The 27254-nt window shown below is 40.2% G+C and overlaps 3 protein-coding genes across 10 annotated transcripts; 2 read left to right on the top strand and 1 right to left on the bottom strand.

The window, feature by feature from the left end:
• Positions 1–943: 943 nt before the first annotated feature.
• On the bottom strand, positions 944–12528 carry trim46b (tripartite motif containing 46b). Of its 6 annotated transcripts, none has more exons than XM_067498064.1 (12): positions 12125–12528; positions 9608–9869; positions 9096–9285; positions 8401–8599; positions 7991–8137; positions 7595–7690; positions 6943–7196; positions 6287–6408; positions 5681–6019; positions 3712–3941; positions 2715–2782; positions 944–2351 (listed from the first exon to the last, which is right to left on the bottom strand). In XM_067498064.1, exons 1-12 carry the CDS (start codon positions 12182–12184, stop codon positions 1916–1918), a joined length of 2403 nt encoding a protein of 800 aa, XP_067354165.1. In that variant the 5' UTR covers positions 12185–12528; the 3' UTR covers positions 944–1915. The 6 variants fall into 6 exon arrangements, with proteins under 6 accessions (XP_067354165.1, XP_067354156.1, XP_067354172.1 ...); XM_067498055.1 differs by lacking the exon at positions 12125–12528 and adding an exon at positions 11368–11542; XM_067498071.1 differs by lacking the exon at positions 12125–12528 and adding an exon at positions 11118–11361.
• Positions 12529–17102: 4574 nt separating this feature from the next.
• s100a10a (S100 calcium binding protein A10a) lies at positions 17103–18632 on the top strand. 2 transcript variants are annotated; one of them, XM_067498112.1, is made up of 3 exons: positions 17103–17261; positions 18108–18263; positions 18383–18632. In XM_067498112.1, exons 2-3 carry the CDS (start codon positions 18123–18125, stop codon positions 18542–18544), a joined length of 303 nt encoding a protein of 100 aa, XP_067354213.1. In that variant the 5' UTR covers positions 17103–17261; positions 18108–18122; the 3' UTR covers positions 18545–18632. The 2 variants fall into 2 exon arrangements, with proteins under 2 accessions (XP_067354213.1, XP_067354223.1); XM_067498122.1 differs by lacking the exon at positions 17103–17261 and adding an exon at positions 17277–17299.
• Positions 18633–23783: 5151 nt separating this feature from the next.
• Positions 23784–25787, top strand: LOC137123801 (ictacalcin-like). 2 transcript variants are annotated; one of them, XM_067498032.1, is made up of 3 exons: positions 23784–23932; positions 25091–25240; positions 25479–25787. In XM_067498032.1, exons 2-3 carry the CDS (start codon positions 25103–25105, stop codon positions 25620–25622), a joined length of 282 nt encoding a protein of 93 aa, XP_067354133.1. In that variant the 5' UTR covers positions 23784–23932; positions 25091–25102; the 3' UTR covers positions 25623–25787. The 2 variants fall into 2 exon arrangements, with proteins under 2 accessions (XP_067354133.1, XP_067354143.1); XM_067498042.1 differs by having other exon boundaries at positions 23807–23932; positions 25095–25240.
• Positions 25788–27254: the final 1467 nt, after the last annotated feature.

Genomic DNA, 27254 nt, shown 5'->3' with positions numbered 1-27254 from the left:
GTTCACTGAGCAGGAATCTCATGTGCACAGATTTTGATATGTGTAAAATTCCATAAGGATATTATTTCATATTAGGAAACACCAAAATGTCAATATTTTGAGGTATTTAAGGGGGTCTGCTGAGTCTTCTGATTTCAATTATATGAGCAAAAATGTGACAGACTTTGCACTTTACAAAACTAAGCTAATTTTAAGTACAGCATACTTTATTTAGTACAAAATGACACGTGTTCTAATGCATAAATGCAAACAATAAAGTTTGATTTACTGGTAATTTCTCTCCCTCATACAGTCTATTTGTATAATAGACTAGTTGGCAATGGCGTTTTATGATGGTTGTCCAGATCAGCCAACATGTGTAAAGGTTTGTGTGTTGTTAAACCAGTGAGTTATTATCCTGACTGTCAATGACCAGTCAAAGTGTGGCAATGCATAAATTGATTTGGCCAGATTTTCTAAGCTGTAGTTCTCCCTTTGATAGCATACGTGTTTAATAAACATTAAATCCATTGTAGGCAATCTAAAGACTGTGTTTTTAAAATGAAACAAAATTTTAAAAAGACAAGTGAGGTGCACTACATGTAAGATCAATAAAAACAAATCTGTAACCATTTTACAGTTATCAATGGCTTTTTTCCTGTTTTCTATTTTAAGCAGCACATTTTAAAATCTACATTTACCTATATCCTCTAATGAAGGACCATTTGTATAGTAAATGGGGGCAATTATTCATTTTTCCAAATTAAATGTTTTTGACCATTTTAAAGCTGCAGTGTTTAACAAGGTTGCAAATGCCTCTTGCTGTTGAGCTGTGTGTTGCTGCACCCTGGTGGTGAAATAACTATATAAAGATTCATCCTCACAGTGAAATGGTTATTTGGAGATTGCTGAAAAACTTGATGAAGCAGATTGAATTCCAACTAAACAAAGGAAACAGAAGGTGTTTTCATATTTTTTAACAACTTGTATTTATTCAGTGTTTATTTCCTTAATCCATTTTCTCTTGCAAACATTCTGCCAGCAGGTGAAGTTTACATGGATTTAATCCACTAATTGTTTCATAAGAAGCATTGCTCATTAGCTAACAATCAAGCAAGATTACCAAAAAAAAAGTATTATTTGGAAAAAAGAACTTTTATTTGTCAGCCAATGAATCAGTGCCGTTATCAGTCAAACCCCACACATACAAACTACACACACATGCGCGCACACACACACGCGTGCACACACACACACGCACACACACAAAGTCATCAGACTCATGTATTTGAAATACAAAATAGCAATGCACAAACAGAACCATGAAAACTAGTGATTAACTGTGCAGCAGACGTATAATTGGAGTTTCTAATTAGAGTATTGCCTCATTGTTCCTCTCTACCACTAATTTACCACATTTACATCCAAGAAAAACAATAACTTTGGTAGCGATTATAATGGGTGACTGGCTGGAAAGTTTACTTAGATGCAATAAAATGTTGAAGACTTATTTTCTTTTGCTCACATATCTCTAAAACATAAGGAATTTTAGCTTGAAAAGACTTTCAATTACAGAGCAAAAGCTTTTGGATGAAAGACAACATTGAGTGGTGCTGTATGTACATTAGCTTTATAGGTGAATGCAATTTAGCAAGGCTACAAGTGCAAGCATCAATGTTACATCTTAAGTGCTGGATTTACCAGACACTACTTAAGCAATAGTTCCTGCAAAAATGCACATAACAAAAATGTAGAAAGAAACTTAATTACATTGCATATTTGTTGCTATAGAAACCTTTTCTTATACAAAGAAAATTAAATACAAAACAAAATCGCTGAGATGTCTAACTTTTCACTCTAGCTGGATAAATACTTCACAATTACGAATTACATTCCAAATGACCATATAAACTCAGATCAGGCATCGGTTGTTGTTTTAATTTGAGACACGGGGTTGGATGGTTACCCTTCTCACTGGAGTCTGATCTGCATTGCGATTAGCTACCAGCTCTTGCAGTTGCAGCGCACCTCCACCAATGAAACAGAAAGCTGGACACACAGGGCCAGAGCAATCTACATGACCCTCCCACAGAGGACGCAGGGAGTGGGCATCATAGAAAGTGACGCGACTTTTCTCAAAGTCAAGGCACACGCCGAGCCGAGGCGGCAGTGGGAAGGTGAGGCCCGCGGGTGGGGAGGGACCGTTGCCATTGGTTATGGGATCTCGGTTACCGTTCCCATGGCTACTATGGTGGTGGTAGTTGTGTTGGGGCAAGTAGATTTTACCCATCCCCATAGTGAGGAAGCAAAAGGGTGGAGCAGAGTCCAGGGCATCCTCTGCTCCACTGTCATGACCACTGTCTGGGTCATAGCTGGAGTGACAGGGAGAGAGTTTGCAAAATGAGAATGAGTCATCTGTTTATTTATTTACTAGTCCTGCAACTTCTAACTTTTCATTTCTAATGAGCGTAACCCTTTCATCAACACCACTGAACAAATCTTCCACATCTTTTTACACAAGACATAGTGAATTTCATATTGTTGATATTGTTGCATGTCTCTTTTTTTAATAGTTTCTGTCAACCTCAATGCCATCATTCATTTGTTACGTTAAGTTACTACATACAATTTTCATATATCTCCAAACCATGCTGACATTAGAATAATCATTATTTTTACAGGGAATTATTTTGGTTTGTATGAATTAAAATGAATTCCATACTCTGCCTACTCACCGTGGACTGGCCATGTCTTGAGGAAGGTGAAACCACTCCTGCAGTTTTGATTCCAGACCAACTCCCACCTGTTCAAAAGAGAAAAATAGCAGTCAGTCTTTAATAACCTAAACATTTCTCTTGCAGAAAATTGTCTTAATACTTTCTGACTTAGCTCTTTCTGTTCTCATTTAAATATACTTGAAGTGATGCAGAAATATAACTAATACTTAATCTCATTTCAAAAATATTAAAGGTCCAAAAATGTTAATTTTGATTTTTATAGTCCTACAACACACATATAGGTTTGTATATCACAACAAGCTCATGACCCTCTCAAAACACTCTAACTATGACTCTATGACTCTAATTATGACACTCTAATTTTTAAACATATCATTCCCATAGAGACAACATAGTCTTGGGACTTTTTTATTGACCTCATAATGAGGTCTGCTTCTTTAACCTTAAACTGTCCTCATGAGAACTTGTGGTAGGTCATCACAAAATGTACTTAGTCTGCAAAAACACACCCTACTCTGAAAACCATCATCATATTAACCATGTTTCATAACAACATTTGACATTTTGCTGCCATCATCCTCTACCAGTGTCCTTGGTCTCAGTGCAACCTGACAACATCTCCCCTTCTCTGCTGCTGGCATTCATCAACCTTGCAGTTAAAGACCAGGCTCTCTCTCTCTCTCTCTCTCTCTCTCTCTCTCTCTATATATATATATATATATATATATATATATATATATAAATATAAAAATATATGAAAAGCCAGTATCATCTCCTCCCTCAAATAGTGTAAAGCCAAGAGATCTTGCAGGTCTAAGTTTAATCTGAATGCTACATGATCATCAAAAATGCAAGTTCATTCGAAGACGCCCACAGCATCCATTTTACAAGGCCAAACTCTTTGTGCTTGTCATTACACTCACATGGTTTAAAATAGCCTCCATGTAGTATTGACAATATAAGTGTGTGTACTGTGCTACTATAATGTACTTGCCTTCACAAGGTAAGAGCCAGGCTCCACTGAGCATGCCCAATAGTGGCGACCCTGTGTAATGGCTACATCCCCGACCAGGAGGTCCGAAGTCAGGTGACAGGAAGTAAGAGCGTGGTCAGCCGCCTGCAGCAGAGAGAGACCAGGGACACTGCGAGCGCAACGCTGCTCTTTACTAACCACCAACCTGTCGGCATGGAGACCCCAGCGAGAGTCTAGGTAGAAGTTGAGCACTGGAAGGAGACAGAGAGAGCAAGGACACAGCAGAGGGTAAAGGGGAAGGGGTGGAAAACAGAAAGATAAGGGAATGAAGAAGATGCAAGGGTAAAGAGAGAACAAAGAGACAGGTAGATTCAAAAATGACATATAGGGGTTTTAGATGCAATAGGAAAAGTTTGGGAGGATATAGGAAAGGCAGACCAGATTTACAGTCAGAAAGCAGCAAGGGGAAGAGAAATGAGGAGAATAATAAGCAACTGAGATGAGAGACTGGGGGGGGAGCAACAGAAAGCAGGCATGCACCTCCTTCTCCCACCAGCACTGGAAGAGAAAAACGCTGATGTATACATCAATGTCTGAGGGAGTAAAATGCAAAAGGTTTTGCAAAGCAGCTCTGGCTGTAGGGAGTGTAGCTTTATCCACAAACAGTTTACAGAGGGAACATATGCAATAACAGGAAGGAAAAATAGTCAGCAGTACAGGGACAAGAGGAATTCACCAGTCACTCAACTTGACTATTAAAAAGCTCTGGATCTGAATCCGATCCATGTTGTTAAGCCTCGGGTCTTAACAGACTGCAAACCTCATCATCAGCGCTCAGAGAGATCTCATTATAGGAGCTAGAGCTGGGGGCCAAGGGCTGAGTGGGTGTCTAGATGCAGGTGGAAGAACAGACGACGCATGGAATGAAGAGGAGAAGAAGAGATAATTATGCCGCATGGGTTAAAGAGGGATGGTCAAGGGATATGAATGCACTTCTTACGTTCTGTAGGAGGTATGTAGGTTGGCAGCGTGGAAGCAGCGTAGAAGAGGATGACAAGTAGGAAGCTGTGAAATGGAAATAATACATGAGAGAAAGATGAGGAAATAAAGCGTAAGAAAGTGAGTGTGTGTTGAAAGCGGAGACAGGTGGAAAAAAGAAAAAAGACAATGAGAACAGGCAGAAAAGAAAGAGAATGAATTATTAAGTGTTTCACCATGATAACAATCCTAATGTTTTTATTGTAACTGAAAAATAATGGGTGTGAAGAGATGAATGGCTCCCAGGTGACAGTAACTAGCACTTGCTGTTTGCATATAAGGATATTTTCTGGTAACACACTTGTCAGTGATTTCAGCGGCAAGTCATTAACCAAAAATAGCCGGGTGGAAAATATACAAAGAAATCTTACAGACAAAAAAACTGTCACATTCTGGAGCCTCAATGAAGATGAGGGATGAACCTTCTGATGATTTATGTATATATAATTATACATATGTATATATGTATGTATGTATGTATGTATTTTTCTTTCTTTTTTTTAATCACAGAGGAATTTAAGGACTTTCATAACTGAGATTTGGAAATATTACAAGGTGCAGGTGCAGTTTGACAATGAAACAAGTTTTAAATAATACCCGCTAGTTAGCCAAACCTATTTAGAAGAGAAAACAAAAACCCTCCACTGTAATCACCTTTGACACTTTGCCTAGAGTTAACAATTAACACATTTTCCTAGTTAACTGATTAACCAATGATCGATAAAACATCAACGAACAGAGAAAAGTGCCCATCAAATTATCTTGGAGCTTCAAGATTCAAGATTCAGATGTTCAAGCTGAATTTTGACTTGTCATAACAGCTAAAAAAGTGTCCAAAACTACAAATAAATAAATAAATACAGTGATGTACATTTTGCGATAAGGATGGACCACCTTTAGCTAAGGCTGAAATGTTGATGGGGCAACTTTCATCATGACTGGCCTCCCTCACCTGGTGCAGGTGGGGTGTGCAGGTACACCTCTTCACTGTACTCCCCATAGCCTGCCTTGTTGCAGCCTCTCACCCGCAGCACGTACACGCTGTCCATCTCCAGCCTGTCAATCACAGCGCTGGTCCCACTCACTTCATCCAATCGCTGCCAGCCCCATCGGGCGGTGGCCAATCCGCCTCTGATTCCACCTCTGGATGCTCCTCCTGGCACCACTCCCCGACGGCGATACTCAACAGAGAAGTGCCAGGCAGGTGCAGACTCTTGAGGCAACCGCCAGCACAGGAAGAGCTGGTCGTAGGCCAGAGTACGCTGGGTGTCAATCACTGGCGCAAAGGGGGCTGCGACACATTTTAGGAATATGAAGTTTGCGTGAACAAAATTTTCAAATTTAATAAGGTAAATGTGACATAATTGTATTTCCACCTTCAGTTCTACCACTGATTCATATTCACATGATAGGTGATAAAACTAAGTCATCAAGAGTCCCAGTTTTTTTCTTCCTCTGCACCTTTTCATTCCCTTCCTTACTTATCTTTTTCCCTTCCACTGTCTCCACTCCCATGCTCTCCCATCCTCCTCCTCCCTCCCACCATTCCCTTTCTCACCCTGGATGAAGTTCAACTCAGTCAGGAGTTTGAGTTCCTTGGTGACGTCCAACTGGAAGTGTCTGAAGGACGGATCAGCCGCGAGAGTGAAGTGCTGGAGATTCTCAATTGCTTTGCTCAGCCTGGTGCAGTGAAAAAGGGGAAATCAGTGGTCAAGGAGAAAAAAAAGGAGGAACAGTGTTTACATGATGTTTCCAAGAAGATGGGGTGGGAGGATGGGAGGGTGGGACAGACTGATAAGGAAAAAGAGATGTACGAAAGAAAAGTCTCTTATCCTCGTCTTTTTTTTCACAGTTCAGAAAGAAAAATATTTAAAAGTGTTTTGGTTCCTTTGGATTTACTGATATTAGTTTAAATTATAATAGAATCAAAATATAGTAATTAACAGTTTCTACTGTTAATCATCAAGAGATAATCATTCACACCTACATGCACTTATTTGATGGAAATAAACTTACAAGTGAGATATAATCAGGTCCAGATCCAGAAACAATAACTAGCTAATTAACATTTTTCTGTTACAAGCAGAAACATCCAGTGTAATAGACGCCTGTTTTCATAAGGACAGAGAAGAAACTAAAAATGAAAGACACAACCAATCTAAGATCTTCTCACTATAAACAAAGTGCATTGTCAGAGATAAAGACATTGAAAACCTGTTATGAGTCTGGCGTGCAGCCTGCACAAAGCAGGGCTGGTCTGTTTCTTTCAGTAGCTCCTGGGTAAACGCCATGAGCCCTGCGTGTTCCATCAAGGCCCGTCTCTCCGTCACTTGAGCAGACAACGCCTCGCCTCGTTTCTGTCGCGCACCCTCCAGAGCCTGGGTGAGTGAAGTGTGGCGCTCGGCCAGAGCAGCCGTCAAATCCCTGATGCTCTGAGCCAGCTGCTCTCTGGCAGAAACACTGTTTACCTGGTGATGAATAACACAGACAGAGAAGTTGTACAATCTGAAAACTATCAGCCAACTGGTGCTAGCATCCAACACCTTTAGGTCAGATTGATTCATAAGACTTTTACTGTTAGACAGTTATTTATATAAATATGTCACTCTGAGACAACTGAGCACACCCTCAGCAGGAATTTCTGGCACAATTTCGGCTACATCCAAGCTGCAAGAATGTCGGAAAGCAATAAAAAAAAAAAGTCAAAATTGCAGTAAAATGAACAACATCATTGACAGACAAACACATTTCAGCTTGTGGCCTTCATCAGGATCTGTGACGCAGCCAACCCAGTCGGACTAAAGAAGCCATAAGTAGAATTATTTCAATGGCCAGCAACATTTTGTCAGCCTTAAGTGTTAATCACCTCAGTCTGTGTGATGGCACTCTCCAGCTGGGTAATCTGAGCCAGAACTGTGTCCTGGTTGGACAGAATGTAGTTCATCTCCTTTGTAATCTTCTCCTGCAAAATAAACAGCAAAAACACAGCATGCAAACATTTACACAGCAGACAGCTTGACTGCACACCGCCTTACAATAATGGTAACTTGGCACTAGCCAATTTACTGTAGTATTCTATATGACTTTAAAATGTAGGTTTGAGTATAGGGGCTTCACACAGTTCATATGAACACGAGTTTCAATGATATGTTAATTCATATCTGTAAGTGTTTATGTGTATTTTGCAGAACTCTATGTATTCATTTTCATGTTGCAGTAAAATTCCGAGAAGCTGGACTGGGCCTGATTTCCACAATCGTACCTTCAGGGCTTGGTAAGCCTGGGCTACTGGAAGGATTTTGTGTCCAGTGTGGACGCGGCGCAGTTTGCAGAGAGGGCAGAGCAGACGCTGACAGGTCCTACAATAGAACTGTAGCTTCTCCTGGTCATGGTCCGGACAGGTCAGTACCTGTGAAGGAGAGTCAATTTAAATGTGAACTATTTTATTTGAAGCTTAATTTCTCAGTAGAGGGAAAGAAAAGAGCAGTGCAAGAGGAAGGTATGAGGATAGTGCCTCCCTTTGAAGAAATAAGCCAAATATATATGCAAACAGTTGTTTGAATTTTCGTTTTATATTGTTATAATCTCTGTAAATATGCCTGTATTTGCATTTTTAAATGTGCCATGAAAATATGGTTTATTAAATATGTAATAATCGTCCCAACGTCTTACCTTTGGTCTGAAGTTGAGTGTAGGCAGGATATGTTCATGTTGTGCCCGTGGTGTCCCCCACGGGTGATACAGCTTGAAACACTCATTACAGAAATTGGCCCTGCAGTCAGCACAGCCCTTGGTTGCCTCCAGAGCTTGAGGAGGTTTACAGAACTGGCACATCACAGCCACACTACCCAGACTCACTGTGTGTCTGTACCTGGTGGTGGTGGTGGGAAAATGAGGGAAGAAAGCCACCGAGGTGCTTTAATGTCATTATATTCAATAAAATGATATTTCCTACATGCTCTTTTTGACAGCTTTTTTCTATGACTGTTCCAACAAACAACCCATCGAACGTTTCAGAATAAATATTAAAAATAAATGTGTTCATAAGCAGCAAAAAAAGCTAAAGTAAAGGTGCAGTGTGTGAGACAAGCGATACTGATTATGTGATATACTGAAGACAAAGCTACTAGTCTGTGAAAACACAGTCAGCCAGAGTAGTTACAGTGTGTTACAGTGCATGCTCTGCAGGATTCTTCAACAGCTCAGCTGCTGCTAATCAATTACAGTCAGAATGGGACATTCAGACCCAAGTCATCTATTCACATCATTAGCACTGTAGGACAATTTCACGGTCCTTTACAACATATCAGCCGAGTGAATGTTGAGCGTATATGTGCATCAGGGTTTATTTTGGGTGTGGAAGCTACCTCTCTACTATACGCTCCAAAGTGAGGTTGCGGAGGCAGTCACCAAGACCCTTCTCTCCCAGCTCCACATCTCGATTGCATTGGATGCAGGGGAACAACATCACAAGTGGTGGGCCCTCCTTACGCCGGCGCCCTGGATATGTCCCGTATCCTGGAGACCGAGGCATGGATGGCGAAGGCGGGTGGGGACCTCAAACCAACAAAGGATGCATATTAAAATATGAGCAGAAAGAAACAGGAAAGAAAGGGTGTCTTTGCTTACTTACTAACTTACTAACTTACTTACTAATTTTTGATATTGATAAAGATCTGACAGTGAACTTAAGGGAAGCATTTAATAACATTGTTTCTTTTTCTTTTCTCTTTTCACTGCATGTAGAAATGCAATCCAAAGCCCTGTGATGAAAACAAATCTCTTTGAACTCTATGTTTCATTGACATAAATGAGCCATATTTCCCTCCTCTTGCTTGATGGGTCACACACTCATGGTGACTGAAGAGCTACTACATACCTGATCGCAGTACGCGGTCAATGGGTCGCTGCTCAGCTTTAGTTGTAGGCCTGCGTGCCTGACGGGGTGAGCGGGTGTTGGGTGTAGAAGCTGGGGAGTTGGGCTCTGGGGGAAGCTCGGGAGGCGGGTAACCATTTGCCACTAAGACCTCCGAGGCACACATGAGGCAGACGCTGTGCTGGCATGGCAGGACCACAGGCTGTTTGACTATGTCTTTACACACCGGACAATGCAGCTCATGCTCCAGACTCTTCATGTTAGACTGCGGGAAGCAAAGAGGTTAGGTGTTATGACGTAGATGAACAAATGTGACCTCTCATAGTGAAATATTTATTCAAAGCTAGAATCAGTTTGTATCGCTAGAACATAAAAACACGCACCATATTGTGTGGAACAATTAGCCGTTAAAGAGATTTTAAAGAGGCAGAATTACAGGTCAGACTGAGTGTGATTTAACAACAAATGTTAAACAACATTATAAATCAAATGCCAAATGCTCAAAACACATTTTTAAGCTCAGTTCTGGCCACAAGCAGAAGGTTTGAGGTTTGATCTCCAGCCCCAGATGAGGGAAATAAGTGAATGGAGAGAGAGACTGGGCAGTGGGAAAAGCTGTCCCAGACACTGGACATCATTCTTGTTCAATATAAATAAAGACTGGGTATTAATTATTCAACTAGTGCATATGTGCAGCCCTTCACTCAAAGCATTGCAAGATGTGCTCTTTAACCAGGAACCCATATGACACTCTATGGCAGTCTTGTATTTCCCCGTGTTTATTATTTTTAGTGGATTTACATTGATTGTACGGGTCACAAATGATCACTGGCTCTACAAATCTGAACTGAACTACAAATCATATTTGGTATTATTCCCATTTTTACAAACATATCAAGACTCTCCTTTATTAATGCAGCATTCATTTCATAGCAAGACACACAGAGCGTCAATGATAACACAGTAAGCAAATTACACACAGTAGAAGTGTGAATTCTAATCCATTTATATCACCACATAAAACACCGTGTGGTAATAGGTTTGTTCTTTGTGTACCTCACTGCTGAACCAGCATCTTCCATTTAACCACAGGCTTTAACTAAAGTGGTCAGAGCTCGGGGGCAAGGGAAATGCTCTGGAGCGGTTAGCATCTCGCTGTCCCGTTCAAGGACATGGATTTGACAAGGAAGGACACCCTAGTTGTTGCAGAAACCTGTGACTGCACAGTTTGAGTCAGTCCAATTCTCCTGAGAGAAATAAGTCGAATCAGTTCCATCACCCATGTTAATATCTTGGTATCTCGGTGATGATATTCAGATTTTGTGTTCAGTCAGTACTTGTCAGTGCATCACACAAGAAGATTATTAATTTTCCTTTTTTCTCTCTTTTGTTTTTTTAATAATATGGATACAGTCCTAGTTAACACAGAATTAGGCCACTGCAACAACAACTCTTTACTAAACTCATACTGATGCGTAAAACTGGAATAACTAGAGAATATAAAGCAACCTACTTTCTCCCTCAGACCTCAGTCTCTGTGGTCATTTTCCAATGTCAACTCTGGCCTGCATTTCTCTCCTCCTCCTGCAATGTAGCCAGTCGCATTTTCAGGCTATTGCAGATATAGTGTTGTGCACAGCACGAAAAACTGCGGGTACTCCGGTGTCCCTCTAAATTGGAAAGTGGTTGGATAGGGCGCCTTGCTAATGCTGAGCCCGGCGTGGTGAAGGCATAAAACGGGCGTTGCGACAGCGCATCCTTACCTTCACCTGGAATCTAGGCGCCATGACAGAAGATTTCAGCATCCAGCCAGCGCTGTGCAGAGGGGAGGGGTTTGACATATCGCGAGCTATGAGCCTCCTTAAGATGAGTTATTGGGGTAAAGGACTATTTCATGACGAAATTCGTGCTATTTTAACGTACACAAATCAGCAGACCTATAGCCAGTCTACAGGTCCGGAGATATATCTACAGACTACACTGTGTTTTCACCCTGTGCAGCATCCACACTTTCTCCTTTTTCTCGCTTGCTTTAGCAGCGGTCCACGGTCCTGCATCTCGTCTCCATGGAAACGAACATCCAGTAAGCTCAAAAATCTGTACCCACAACGTTTTGTCGCCATCGTATTTAATTTTAGAAAAGCACGGTTTGCTTCAAGTTCTGAATAATTTAGCTTGAGTCCTGAGTAGGCGATCGAGCATGTTAGGGCCTCCAATGATGTGGGCCACAGCATCAAGAAGAAATACAGAACCACAGGCGTTTGATTTTTGACATGATGAAATGAGCATAGCCAGCATTTCATCGGCCATAGGCGGTTTGGTTTTTACATTTAACCCAAAGACCTTCCATCCTGGGTGCATAAACTAAATGAAATCGGCCCAAAATGCCTCGGCAGGTGAAACACGGCAACTTGACATACATGCTGTTTTAAAAGCATATAGACAGCGGTCTATATATTAAACTGCCCCGATTTGAATGTACATCCATTGAAGACACAGAACATATATAAATGTACTCACACTGATGCGAACCAGAGCGTCCATCGTTGATGTGGCTGTTTTTAAATCCATCTCTGCCATTTTAAGAAAACAGCTGCTGCTGTTTTCATCATCTGGACCTATATGTCGATGTATCTAGGCCATAGGCCATATGGTACATATTTACGAATCTATATTTGCAAGTTTAGCTCTCAAAGATAATCACAATTCTCCAGTTTACTGTCCCGTAATGTCTCCGTTTTTATGTATTTGATCTGGCCATTTTTACGGAAAAAAAAACGGCTGCCAAACCCTCTTCCTTGTTTTACCAATAATAAAGGAACCGATTTCTAAATTTGTAGTTAGGGCCGATGTATGTGTCTCCACAGTAAATGCTAACAGATAAAGCCTGTGGCTTTATTCCTCACCAAGACATCCCGCCCCCCACCCTTCCCATCCCGCACAGGATGCTTTCAAATGATGTAGCACACGGTGGGTGAAAGCTGGATGTTATTGGACGGAAAACGTCGTTTGATTTCAATGTTAGAAAGTAAAATATAAATATAAAATAATATAAAAGTAAAAGAATTGTTTCCTTAATAGTAGACCAACTTTCAGCAATTAATCGAATATGGGCACAATAAATGTTTACAGGGTCCTCAAAAAAAGAAATGTCCAATGTGAACCTTCTTTTATTGAAGGTCGTGGATTTTGTTATTACTATACTATGTTGTATTTAGGATTCAGGCTGCATCACATGAAAAATATGGTGTGTCAAACGTTCAGCTACTGATGTTCCAATCCAACAAACATGTTCAAAGAGTAATGCAGAAGCTGCAAAGAAACATTTTGTGCTAGTTTGTGGCGCATTCATGCTTCTGCTTATACACTTAATTTAAGATGGATTAGTTTAGCCATGGCACAGGCAGGATGGCTCTTACTTATCCAAACACAGTCTATATATGCTGAAAGACATGACAGGGTGTACTGCATGGAATGGAGAGAGACCTGTTTAGGCATGAAACCTGCATTAGGTTATAGGTGAACTCAAAAGAATTACAAAAGCAGCATAAGTATAGCATTGTAGGAAGACATGCTGAGATTTGCTTAAGTTTTATTATTTTCAAACAGCACATTAGAATTAGCAATAAATATATTAAAATATCAAAAGTATCATGCAAAATCTTCTTCTTTTCCTTTCGGCTGTTCCCTTTCAGGTGTCGCCACAGCGAATCATGTGCCTCCATCTAACCCTGTCCTCTGCATCCTCTTCTCTCACACCAACTAACTTCATGTCCTCTCTCACTACATCCATAAATCTCCTCTTTGGTCTTCCTCTAGACCTCCTTGCCTGGCAGCTCCAACCTCAGCATCCTTCTACCGATATATTCACAGTTTCTCCTCTGAACATGTCCAAACCACCTCAATCTGGCCTCTCTGACTTTATCCCTGAAACATCTAACATGAGCTGTCCCTCTGATGTCCTCATTCCTGATCTTGTCCATCCTCGTCACTCCCAAAGAGAACCTCAACATCTCAAGATCTGCTACCTCCAGCTCTGCCTCCTGTCTTTTCTTCAGTGCCACTGTCTCTGAGCCGAACAACATTGTTGGTTTCACCACCGTCTTGAACACCTTTCCTTTTATTCTCGCTGATACTCTTTTATCACACAACACACCTGACACTTTTCTCCACCCCTTACAACCTGCCTGCACTCGCCTCTTCACCTCTTTTCCAGACTCTCTGTTGCTCTGCACCATTGACTCTAAGTCCTGCACCTTCTTCACCTCTACTCCCTGTAACCTCACTGTTCCACCTGGGTCCCTCTCGTTCACACACATGTATTCTGTCTTGCTGCGGCTAAGCTTCATTCCTCTGTTTTACAGAGCAGACCTCCACCTCTCTAGATTTTCCTCCACCTGCTCCCTGCTCTCACAAATCACAATGTCATCTGCAAACATCATAGTCCATGGAGATTCCTGTTTAACCTCATCTGTCAGCCTGTCCATCACCAGAGCAAACAAGAAGGCGCTCAGAGCCGATCCTTGATGCAGACCCACCTCCACCTTGAACTCCTCTGTCACACCTACAGCACAGCTCACCACTGTCTTACATCTCTCATACATGTCCTGCACCACTCTAACATACTTCTCTGCCACTCCAGACATCCTCATACAATACCACAGCTCCTCTCTAGGTACTCTGTCATACGCTTTCTCTAAATCTACAAAGACACAATGCAACTCCCTATGACCCTTCTCTGTACTTCTCCATCAGCATCCTCAGAGCAAATACTGCATCTGTTGTTCTCTTTGTAGGCATGAAACCATATTGCTGCTCACAGATGCTCCCCTCTGCCCTTAGCCGAGCTTCCACTACTCTTTCCCCCAACTTCATTGTGTGGCTCATCAGCTTTATTCCTCTGTAGTTGCCACAGTTCTGCACATCTCCCTTCTTCTTAAAAATTGGCACCAGTACACTTCCCCTCCAGTCCTCAGGAATCCTCTCATTCTCCAAGAGCTTGTTAAACAACTAGTCAGAAACTCAACTGCCACCTCTCCTAGACACTTTCATACCTCCACAGGTATGTCATCAGGACCAACTGCCTTTCCACTCGTCATCCTCTTCAACGTCCTCCTCACTTCACTCTTACTAATCTTTGCTACTTTCTGCTCCACACCAGTCACCTCTTCTACTCTTCGTTCCCTTTCATTTTCCTCATTCATCAACTCTTCAAAGTTCTCCTTCCATCTTCCCATCACACTCCTGGCACCTGTCAATACATTTCCATCCTTATCTTTAATCACCCTAACCTGCTGCACATCCTTCCCATCTCTATCTCTTTGTCTGGCCAACCTGTACAAATCCACCTCTCCCTCCTTAGTGTCCAACCTAGCATACAAGTCCTCATATGGTCTTTGTTTGGCCTTTGCCACCTCTACCTTCACCTTACGATGCATCTCCCTGTATTCCAGTCTACTCCCCTCAGTGTCCCACTTCTTCTTAGCTAACCTCTTTCTCTGTATACACTCCTGAACTTTCTCGTTCCAACACCAAGTCACCACCATCCTTTGTTGTCTGGCTACACTCTCCCCTACCAATGCTTTACAGTCACTGATCTCTTTCAGATTACAACGTCTACGCAAGATGTCATCCAACTGAGTGCTTCTACCTCCACTCTTATATGTCACCCTATTTTCCTGCCTCCCCTGGAAGAAAGTGTTCACTACAGCCATTTCCATCCTCTTTGCAAAGTCTACCACCATTTGTCCTTCTGCATTCCTGTCCTGAAGACCAAACCTGCCCATCACATTCTCATCACCTTTTTTCCCTTCACCTACATGTCTATTGAAATCTGCCCCAATCACCACTCTCTCACCTCTGGGGTTGCTCTGAATCACTTCATCTAACTCACTCCAGAATTTCTCCTTCTCTTCTAATTGACATCCTACCTGTGGGGTAGGCACAAGAAGACACTGGCTTGTGCCCCCTTGCGGTTGCATTACTTATCATGCAAAATGACCCCTGCATATTATTAAGTGTATTATATTACAGGATGGATATATCAATCAACCAGTAGTCATGAGCTCAGACTATGTCTCATTAAAGCAAAAACAAATTCCTTCATGAAGGTATTTTTAAGTTGTAATGTCACATTCATACCACAAGAGGTCACAATTCATTTATTAAAGCACACTTAATATAGAGCCAAAATGACCTTGCAATGCTCATTTTGTCGTAGGAACGTTAATAAAACGTTAACCATACTTTGTCTTCTGTTTTAAATTTCACTCACTTCAGTGTGTTCTCTATGGAAGCCTTTGACTTAACATCTCATAATATTGAGATAGTATCTCATATTTTGACTTAGTATCTCATAATTTTGACTTACCAACTCATAATATTGAGAAAGTATCTTATTATTTTGACTTAGTAAGTCATAATTTTGAGAAACAGGATCATGATATTTTTTCCCCCAGTGGCGGAAACAGGTTTCCATAGTTCTCAATCACTTGTCTGTACAAAACTTTTTGTTAAGTACGTTTATCTTTTGGTGTGTGATAAAATTCTACTGACTGACTTTGCTGCTGATTACATTAAGTCCAAACTCTTATTTTTGTTGTCAGTTCTCAGCTAAAGATTAAACGTAATGGGCTTGTTCTTTATCTTTTTCCATTAAAGTTGGTGGTTTTCAAGGCTGAGTCACCATCCAGGCAAATCCAGCAACTGTGCCCCAGGCCCACGTCATATCATCTGGGTCGATTAATTGATCAATCAAGCTGTAAACCTTAGATATATTATGTTTAGTTTTTATTGTCATTGTATATTTTTGTTTATTTTGTGCTTCTTTGCAGAGGTGGCAAGTAAATAAATGCATTTACACAGGTACTGTACTTTGAAATACTTATATTTTACTGAAAGATCTATTTCGTGCTACTTTTCCGACTTTTGTCGCCCTACAGCGATAAATTGCGCCCTATCATTTTGACGCCACAGGTATTATTTGGCGACACTGGAGCGTCTTTAATTGACGCCATGGTAACGACGGCGTCTGATACAGACGCTTCAGCCGTGGCGCCATCATATACACATACAAACTGCGTTAGATTCAGGGAAAGCAACTTCAGGGCAGGTTAAGTTACAAGGTAAATTATATGAAAACAACACGCTACAAACTGTGGTAGGCACATACTTCCTTACTATGGTGACGTGCGCACAACGTCTTGCACTGGAATCGAACCCTGGTCTCGTGTGAAAAAATCCTTTGTCTTATTGTTATCGCAACCGCAGCAAACTTATTATGTAAGAAAAAAAGTTGCACTAACTCCCCGACAGCCTGTATTTATGAATAAAAATGTCATATATGCGTCTACAGTAATGTACGTCGGATGACACTTACTCATTTCACAGCTTCACTGTAATTGATAATAATAATGATAATTAATAATGTAAAAGTGGGAGTTTCTCAAACTAACGTAGCATTTATCACCAGCGTGTCCTGTGGCGTTACCGCCCACAGGCGCAGTTACGGGGTCGACAGAGTCCACCGTCCAAATCACAGGTTGACTCACTGTGCCCAGCAGCCGGGGCGGCGCCTGCCTATAAGTCTGCTGCTGCGCTCTTCGCAACTTCTGCCATTCCCACATCTTCTCTGCCGACCACGTTCCAGCACTGCACGGTAAGAAGTAGCCACGCTGAGATTTTCTACCTGACTCTGTGAGGACTTTCATTACGTAGCCTAGTGAATTATATACTTTGTTTGTAACTTTTAATATATTTTCTTTTTCAGTCGAAGCATGCAATGCAATTTCTTTACAATTTGTCATTTCTTATGTTCACTAAATTCACTAAATGATACATTTTGGTTGTGTTTGTGTATTTGAAAAACTCAGAATGTTTGGGACTCTTAAGTGCTTTTATTTTTATTTAGATTCATACATTGGCTAAAACAGTCATTTCTCAAGTTGTACGTTCTCGACTTTTCGTACTATCTTTCTTGGTGAGAAAAGTGCAGAGCCTGAGAGAGAAGGGTGTGGCGGGCATGCATGCGCATGTGCGCTGCTGGCCCCTCTCATTCATGCTCCATCACATCCCACCATTTTGGCCTTTTTCCTCTATTCTGTTAAAAGTTTTCCATTCCCTCTTACACAAATACAGCACAGCCCCTGCTGTCCCTCCCACTTCTCCTTTTTAACTATTGCCGCTACAGCAACAAGGAACAGTGTGTTCAAATTGTTTTGTTTGTTATATACACATATGCAGTTGCTAGTTGAGGTTTCTTTTGACAACAACTTAATTACAGACCTTTTCTCAATTCTCATGAGTGTTAGTCATCATTTGAGGAGGGTGCTGCAGCCCAGAGTTTAACATCAGGCATTGCAACCAAATAAGTTTTCATTGTTCAGTATTTTTGATTGTTTTGATTTTCTTGTTTAAAAGAATTGTCTAACAAAAATCAGCTGTATACTATCAGTGATCTAATTTAACTCTTTCTCCTGCATTTGTAATTTATTTTCCCGGATAGACGCCTCTAGCAACCATGCCTTCAGAACTAGAAACAGCCATGGAGACACTCATCAAGGTGTTCCACCGTTATGCTGGTAAGGACGGAAAGAAGACCACACTCAGCCGGCGAGAGCTCAGAGAGCTCATGGAGAACGAGCTATCTAACTTCCTGAAGGTAAGATGGAATTAACATAGGAAGAGCATCAGTACAGTGTCCAGAATTTAAACACAGCTGTTCATTGTTAAATCACCTATCATATAAACTAAAGTTTTCTTCTTGATGCCCTGCTCCAGTCTCAGAAGGACCCAGCTGCTGTGGACAAGATCATGAAGGACCTGGACACCAACGGGGATGGTCAAGTGGACTTTGAGGAGTTTGTAGCTCTGGTTGTTGGACTTTCCATTGCTTGTGAACAGTGCTATCAGATGCACATGTTGAGTCAGGCCAAGAAGTAAAACGCCACAGCAGAAGAGAGCAGAAAGAAAGCATTTCATCTTATTTTTTGTATCAGTTTGTTCAATAAATACAATTGAGAATGTCAAACCTGTTGTGTTTCGTGGTTGTTGTGTGCTTATAGATAGACTTACATTTTACTGCAAATTATTGTATATTCACTCATATTTAATAATTTAACCACCTGTGACTCCATGGGATTTCATTTAAAATATAAAAAGAAAAACCAGTGTGTCCCATATTATAGCTAATTCCATTGTTCCAGAGCTTACAAAGCTGTGATGATGTAATTTACCGTGTGTGTGTTTTGGCTTCCCTGGGTGTGAACGAGCAGATGAACCTCTCTCCCTCTGTTAATACATGAACGCTTATTGCTCTGAGGAATCTGCAGAATGTTCTTGTTTCGAACACTCCCCTTCTGTGATGACCATTTAGCTGGTGTTGCAACTCCCTATATTTATGACACATTCACGAACAGATAAACGAGGTGATGTGGTTCTTTGTAACTAAATCAAGTTTGTTTCATTCCGGTCATTCCAACTTATTTAAGCAAGACATGTCCTTGAGCAATGTGAACCAAAATGAAGGGTCTGAGTCACAGGGTCACATCAGTACAGCGCCTCTTTTCCACTACATTCCTTTCATTGTGTTTCATGTCTTTTGAAACACAAAGGGAGTAACAGACTATACCACTGCCATTTGACTCCGAACTTAAAATCGAGACTCCCAGGCAGAACATTTGCTCAGGCAGTGTGCTGGCACTGAGGAGCTCCACAAATTTTTATCGTCAATGTAAACCATATAATTCCTTGGGTTTAAGGTATGATTTGTGGTGATTGTCAATCTTTTACTGGCCACAGAAAGCCTACTGGAAGGCTAAACCGAGGGCAAAATAAAATCTCATGATTCTCTTGTACACACCTCCTTGGGCAGGGCTCAAGTCAGTGGCCTACCAGTGTTCATCATTGCAAACAAACACTCAAGTCGCTAGGTTACAGTGCTCTGTGTGTGTGTGTGTGTGTGTCTGTGTGTGTCTGTGTGTGCTCACCCCTCAGTTAATACAAACTGCCACACCCATGTGACTTAGTTTAAAGCCAGCAATTCCTACCTTGTAAACTGTTTTGTCTGTGTCCCTTTTATGTAGGTGTGTAGCCATTTTGGGGGGTAAAATGAGCTTTTCCTGCTTTTATCTACATGCTGTATATTTATCACAGTCAATACAAATCAATACAATCACTGTTTGCAAAGGTAAATTGCTCTCTCCAAGTATGAAGCAAGAGACCAGACAACAGATCTGTGACATTAGTGAACAGGTCAAATCTTGTTCACTTTGAATTTACACTTCCTAATGCGGAGATCATAAACTCTCTCACCACATTTATTAGTTGGAATGAACCTGCAAACTCTCGATTAATTATTTTTAATCATTCTTTGAAGAGGTGTAAGTTCAAAGATTAACAAGCAGTCAGCAACTACACCACAATACCACACCTTCCATGGACACACACACACACACACACACACACACACACACACACACACACACACACACACACACACACACACACACACACACACACACACACACACACACACACACACAAACAGAACAGCTCCTCTCTGTGGTCAATAAACAGCACTAGTGTTCTGAACATACCAACCCTGAACATCCGTTTTGTGTCTCTTGCAGTGGGAAATGACCTCAAACTATTGTATTTGTGTTGCAGCCAATTTTGTGGCTGTTAAAAACGCTCTACCCCATGTTAGGTTTTTTTTTAATACTGTTGCTTAGATGCAAGCCTACATCTTTGCTATAAGTTTGTCACCAGTAAAAGGAAGTGTCCATGTTTGTTTGTGTTTTTTCCACTTAACAACCAATAAAACTGTACAAAATCAGAGTGGACAGTGCAACAACACGTACTAGTTTCCTCTATGAATCGCAGCCGCATGGGCTTGGTTCAGTCCCTAAAGGGTGGATACAAGGACATAATCACAAAGACAGTTTTTCACATATCAAGTCTCCGTGTTAGAATTGTAAATACAACAATGCTGGCTCATAAAAGCTGGTAGCTTCGATTTCATGCTCCTGCAGTCACACTTATGATTACTTCAATTGGGTGCTTGAGTAGAATTGAGCCAATGTTAAAGTTCTTAGTAACGTTTCCTGCTATGACAACTTAAAATATCAGTTATGAAGGAGACCTGTCATAAATAGAGGGTATTTGTGAAGCATACGTTCTCCAGTTTAAAAATGACATGATGACGATGGGCTATTTTTAAAAAAACGACTATTTCTAGACATCATTTCTCTTCTAATGTGGGTGTTGGTTTAACCCAGCACTAAAATTTGTTGCTGGTATATAACACTTCTATTAAGCAGAATAAAATCTTGATATCTGGGGCACCCTAGTGGCCTAAAGGTTACATATTTTTTTCTCCCTCATTTCCTTTCTTGTGACGTCTCTCATGTCTAATTAAAAATTTGAAATATCCAAATCCAAATAAAAAAACAAATTACTGCAATTTTAACTTCAGAATTTACTTCTGTTTTACCACTAGATGGCAGGAGAACATAACTTTGTTCAAGATGTTGACCATGCGTTTGAGAAAAGTTATTAAAACGGCTCCAGCTGCGCTGAAAATATTTTCCTAGGATTTACAGCAGGTTATGATTCATAGTGTGGTTGCCCAGGAAACTCCCTCCCTGATTTGGAACTGAGAAACATGGGCAAGGAAGAAGACAGCAAATGTTTGACCAGTGTTTTCCATACAGTAATACAGGACAGTTGAATGTAATATATATATGACAAAATATAGCACAAAATATATATATGTGTGTGTGTGTGTGTGTGTGTGTGTGTGTGTGTGTGTGTGTGTGTAAGGTTGTTTTTGCACAATAACAACAAATGTAAAACACCTCAATGGTTTGGGATAGCGACCTAACATTTAAAGAAATATCATTTCTAAATGCTTTGTATTCTACTGAACTTCCATTGAAGTTGTTCAGTAGAGACCCAAACAACTGTGCCCTGACTAAACAAGAAACAGGATAAGACCATATCAAACTTACGCTGCAGACCACACACACATAGAGACAAACATACACAGGGTTGCCACAGTGCTGATTTTTTCTTGGGCTGCGATTTCTGGTCTCTGCAGGATGACTCATGGGCTTTAGAGACATGACTGTGAGTCACAGCCTACACCACAAAATTGCAAGGAAGAGTGGACCCACTCAAAACCATAACAATCAACACTCACTGATTCATTGTGCCCAACGGTACCATTTGAGCTTCATGTGCAATCAAACAATTAAAACAAAGTAGGAAAAAAAAATCTATTACATGCACAAATTTGTTCAACATACCAAGATACCAAAGTGTCATGTGATACTTGTAGGATACGGGAAAAAACATATAAAATTTAAAGTAACTTGTTACTTCGACATCTCTGTGAACAGTGTTGGAAAGTAACTGAATACATTTACTCAAGTATTGTTTTCAAGTGCAAATTTGAAGCACTTGTACTTCAGTCAGTTATATCGCATTTTATGCAACTTTACATTCCTGATTTATTACAAGGGAAACTCAACAATCTAACAGCTTTAGTTACTTTTCAGACTTTCCACGTACAAAACATAGGATAAGCTTTTAAATGTGAGGCAAAACCTCCTTCCAAACAAGAAGTGCTTGTAACAGGTCTCAAACATATCTGTTTAAGTGTTCAGATGGCTTTATTTAAGTACTTATTTGAGGCCAAAGGGAGTAACATTACTCTGAGAAGCATCTTTGTGCACAAAAACTTTTTTCTTTTTTCTTAATGATCTTTTGAGCTCTCAGATTTAACCCTCTGTAGAACCATTTTTGTAACGTCATAAAACTAGCTGCACCTGCACCTGCTGTAACATTTGAACCATTTCATTCTTAAAAACATGCTTCAGTGGAAGTACTCAGATGGTTTACCTAAGTGAAGTAGTGATGCCACAGTGTATAAATATTCTGTTTCAAGTCCTGCATTCAGCATGTTACTTAAGTACACAAAAGTACAAAATTACTACTAAGTGCTCATTATGCTGAGTGACCCAATAAATGTGTTCTGTGCTCAGTGTTGCAATTGGTAAGGTAGATCATTTTATTTAATTACTTTATTAACTTCTAGGTAGTTTGTGAATTTTCTCCCTAATATCAACAGTTTTCCTAATAATAATCTGTCACAATTGATTATATGTCATCTTAGTGTGTAACTGCAAAAGATAAATCATTTGTCAGATATTCTCAGATAAGTTGTTGGTTCAGTCCCCGGCTCCTCTGGTCACATGTCGAAGTGTCCTTGAGCAAGGCACTGAACCCCAACTTAGTTGCTCCCGGTGAGTGTTGGCCAGCTGCATAGCAGCTCCCCCATCAGTGTATGAGTGTGTGTGTGATTGTGAGTGTGAATTGGTGAATAAGGAGCAGTGTAAAGCCCTTTGAGTGCCAATAGATAGAAAAGCGCTATATAAGTGCAGAACATTTACCATTAATATAAATGCGGTGAGGTTTACAGTTCATTGTTTCCCTCTAGAATGTAATGGATTAAATATATCAAGCAATACAATGGAAATATTCACTCCAAATTGTACTCAAGTATAGTACATGAGTAATTGTACCACCGGTGGGGTAGTGATTTAAAGTGCATGTGCAAAAACTACATCTAAAGATAGCTTTTTGGTGTCCTCAAACAAAAATTGTATATAAATGTAACAAACAGAAACATGTGTTATGCAAATGACAGTGCAAAAAGTACACAAAGCAATGATTTTCCTTTAATGGGTTAACAAAGGCAATCCATAAATAGTTAGGCTTAATTATACCATAGTTGCAGAAAGCACGACGTCTTACAACACATCCAGCCACATAACTAAGCTTTTAAAAAAAAAACTAAGATTTTAAACTTACTACTAACTAAAAGTATTGATTGTAATTTAAAATGCAATGATGTTGTAGCCTTAATGTAAAGTTTGTGGTAAAGTGTTATTATTTTTAGTTTAGTAGCTTGAATGTCCTTCCTGAATGCAAACATGGACTATCTTTATCAGAATCTAAAATAAAAGAGGTTTAAGATGATTCATATCAATCTCCCTAACGAGTAGCATGAGTAATCAACTGTTTATTTGCTGGTTTGTTAATGTTCTTCTAGGCAACTAAGTGTTAGTGTTTCTTACAGAACACATTAAAAAATAAGAGAAAAGGGGGCAAGAAGTAGGAGTGGTTGAAGTTGAAAGCAGCATTATGGAGGGAGGAATAAAGGGTGGGGTGTACGTCTTATAAAGCGTCCTCTACATCCATTTCTTCATCAATCCAGCTCCTCAAAGACTGCCATTCACTCCCTAACATCACTAAATCTCAAACTCGGTGAGTACAAAATCTAAACAAGGTTGTTTGGTTTGTTGTTGTGTTGTTGTCTGCATGTAAAGGAGCCCAAAGGCATTCACAAACTATTAATGAGCTACTGTAACAATTCTCTTCACTGCCTGGAAAACTTGCAAAAGACTTTGCTCACTTTGTTCCAGCATCAGTTCTTTAACCAAATCTGGAATTTTTAATACGGAATGAACTCTGGAATTTAACCAAACCTGGAATGTTTGTTTGCTGATTCATTGCGCAATCGGACGCTGGCACCAACGTTAGATTCTTTCTGTTTACTTCTACTAAATTAAACCGTGATAAGTTATGTGTAAACAGTTCTCTTCCTCCACAGTTCCTATCTGCAACAGTTTCCTCAGCTTACCACACCCCAGAGAGGACGAAGCACCCTGTGAGTCAGAATAGAACCAGAACAGACTCTCTTGGGTTTATGGAAAAAAAAAAAAACTATCAGAGATACACAGTGTTAGGAGAACGGACATCCGACAACACTACTGCAAAGTAGCTGCAGCGAGTTACCTGGGGAGTTAAAAACAGTTTCCATAACAATGTCCTATGTGACTCAGTAGGCACACTTCGTTAGAGACCAGTGACGAAGGTTTATTTTTATCCAGCTCCATGGAAAATCTAGAGAAAAACAATGGCAGAGAGAAAAGCAATGATATCAGCTACCTGTGGTGCTTAACAGTATGCAAAATTAGTAGGCAAACACACAATTTTATAAATAAATATATATTTATAAAGACTATCACTGGCACAATAGTGAAACAATTGTGACGCAGACTTCAAAGTAAATCATTTTACCAAATAGTGCCAGCACTCCTCTCCCTTTCCTTCCCTTGCTACCACTCCCTAAATATGTGGGTATAAAGAATCTCCTTTGTCAGTAACCACAACACCACATGATCCGTTAAAATGTGCATCAGTAAAAGTTAACGAACCTAGACTCTACCTCTAGATGGAGCCATAGCATGTTTAAGCAAGAGCAACTTACTTCAGGTATTTGAAGCTGTATAACGAATACAAAAACAATCAGAGCTGAATCCATGCCGTGAATTAATGCTCTGATAACACACAACACAGGGCCATAAGGGACAGTGCTTTGTGTCAGTATTTAACTGTTTTTGTTTTTTCTGTCCACTCAAGCCAGCCATCATCATGTCTGACATCCAGCAGGCTATGGCCCTCCTCATCACCTGCTTTGATAAATATTCTGGCAAGGAGGGGGACCGTAACACCCTGAGTAAGGCAGAGCTGAAAGATCTGCTTGAGAATGAGTTTGGGAATATGCTGTCGGTGAGTGACACAGGCATCTTTCTACCTCAGTCCTGCACATGAAGAAGTTGGTCTACTTATAGTGCATTTTGATTGACAAAGTGTCCAAATCAAATGCACAAATCAAATGCAGTATTTGTGCATCTGAAGAACTAAAGTAGAACTAATGGATTAAAATAACCACCCATATGGAACTGTGTATTTTTGACAGTTATGTGAAGCTAATCTACCTGTTTGTTTACAATTGTCCCACCTGCAGAACTCCAATGACAAGGCAGGAATAGACCGCATCTTCAACGACCTGGACAAAAACAAGGACAACAGTGTTGACTTCCGTGAGTTTGTCACCCTGGTCTGCTGCCTCACTCAGCTGTGCCATGAGTACTTCATCAGCAAGAAATAGGGACGCAAGTGCCATCTTAGGGCCAGCCGAGAGAGCTGCATTTCTGTGAAGAAATTTTCTGAAATAGAAGTAATTTGATGCTACTGCTCAAAGGCACTAAAAAAAAAGTCACAAAATATTATAATGTAATGCAAAATGAAATAAAGCTTTTTTTCCCATTTTAAATACTTGCACTGTGCACTGTGTGTTTCTGCATAAAGGCAACAGTGTTGGAAGGTTGCACAGACATTTTAATACTAATCTAATACTCCTGATGTTTGACCAAAACACCTTCAGACAAAACACCTTTAATGTTGTTGACAACAGACTTCGTGCCTTACGTCTTACAGCTAGATCAGGAAAGGTGCAACACTACTGCAGGTTATGACAGGAAGGATGTCTTTAATGTTGCTTGCAAGAGGTAAAAGCACCAGAACACATGCACCAAAGCACACACTCGAAGAAATAGCAGGATTTTTCTGTTATAAATGCAACGTTAAATTGAGAAAGCTCAAAATTTCAAGGTAACAGACCTCATGGTTCATATTCTAAAATGCAGAGCTATTATTAATTTCATCCTTATAATCAGTCATGTAAGGTTTGAAAGTTGGTATATCAACCCCAGAGTCCTTAATCCTCCAAACTTAAATTGTCAAGCCAAGAACCTTGTTCAAGAAGTTTTTAAGTAAGATTGGGCGTAAAGTGTTTTCATAGTAGCACTGCTCTTACCTGAACAAGTTTTTCTAACACTGCATACTTCATTTTTGTCCATTCAGCTGATCTAATCAACATTTATTTTTGGACTCTAGTCCAATATTCTTATCAGTAAAGCTTTGTCTACTGAAGCATTGATAAGCGTTACCACCAATATTACTTTAACCTCATGGTTTTAATGAGTAATTGTGTGCTGGGAGGCCTGGCATAATGAATTTACATTCCCACTGAATATAGCTCGGGTAATTTAATGGGGCACAGGTCTCTCTGTGTTTTAAAATTCAAATAATTAGTCACATTTATAATCAGCAACTTTGCACATGATCACTCATTCATGACTCAAACGTTTACACAAGATAAAACAAAACACAATAATATCAGGGTTTGGCATCAGTTTTCAGACTGCAGTTTTCAGAATGCAGAAAATCAGTTTGTGAGAAAAAAAGGGAGATAGATAGAAAGAAAGAAAATGATAGGGGGAGGAGATTATTTTGAAATCTCTAGGTAATAAGAAATTAAAAATCTCTAAAGCTTCCATCTATAAAAATATTTACTATGATTAATTGCTTCTATCTTTTTATTAAAAACCATCAGCAACCTTGGGTGTCTTCCCTGGTATCAGAAACTTGCTTTATAGGCTTGTTTCTGTGCTGTTTAAAAGTACTTCAGATAAAGAGTGGCCCTCATAAAGACAAATTCTTTTGTTGACTAGTTACTCAGGTTGTTAAAAGAATACCATCACTTTGAGGGCTTACAAATGTTCTACACTGTATGCAAATGTTTCAGATTATACCCCCCCACCCCCTCCACCCACCCACCACCACCACACACACACACCCACACACATCACCCTGTTAGTCTGGGATTACATAAAGAGACAGAGGCATATTGCAAGTTCTCAAAGATGTTTGGAACAACCTCCATACCTAAGTGCCTTGA

This window comes from Channa argus, chromosome 1 (assembly GCF_033026475.1).
Source record: "Channa argus isolate prfri chromosome 1, Channa argus male v1.0, whole genome shotgun sequence".
Classification (NCBI taxonomy): Eukaryota; Metazoa; Chordata; class Actinopteri; order Anabantiformes; family Channidae; genus Channa; species Channa argus.
The sequence above is the reverse complement of the archived record's forward strand: the minus strand, read 5'-3'. Positions and strand labels throughout refer to the sequence as shown.

Coding starts and splice junctions, on each gene's coding strand:
- s100a10a (XM_067498112.1), top strand. CDS start 18,123: ATGCCTTCAGAACTAGAAACAGCCATGGAGACACTCATCAAGGTGTTC. Junction 18,264..18,382: donor AGCTATCTAACTTCCTGAAG/GTAAGATGGAAT, acceptor GCCCTGCTCCAG/TCTCAGAAGGACCCAGCTGC.
- trim46b (XM_067498055.1), bottom strand. CDS start 11,445: ATGTCAAACCCCTCCCCTCTGCACAGCGCTGGCTGGATGCTGAAATCT. Junction 6,409..6,942: donor GCACGCCAGACTCATAACAG/GTTTTCAATGTC, acceptor TCACTGCACCAG/GCTGAGCAAAGCAATTGAGA. Junction 3,942..5,680: donor GCACACCCCACCTGCACCAG/GTGAGGGAGGCC, acceptor GTCTCCTTCCAG/TGCTCAACTTCTACCTAGAC.
- LOC137123801 (XM_067498032.1), top strand. CDS start 25,103: ATGTCTGACATCCAGCAGGCTATGGCCCTCCTCATCACCTGCTTTGAT. Junction 25,241..25,478: donor AGTTTGGGAATATGCTGTCG/GTGAGTGACACA, acceptor TCCCACCTGCAG/AACTCCAATGACAAGGCAGG.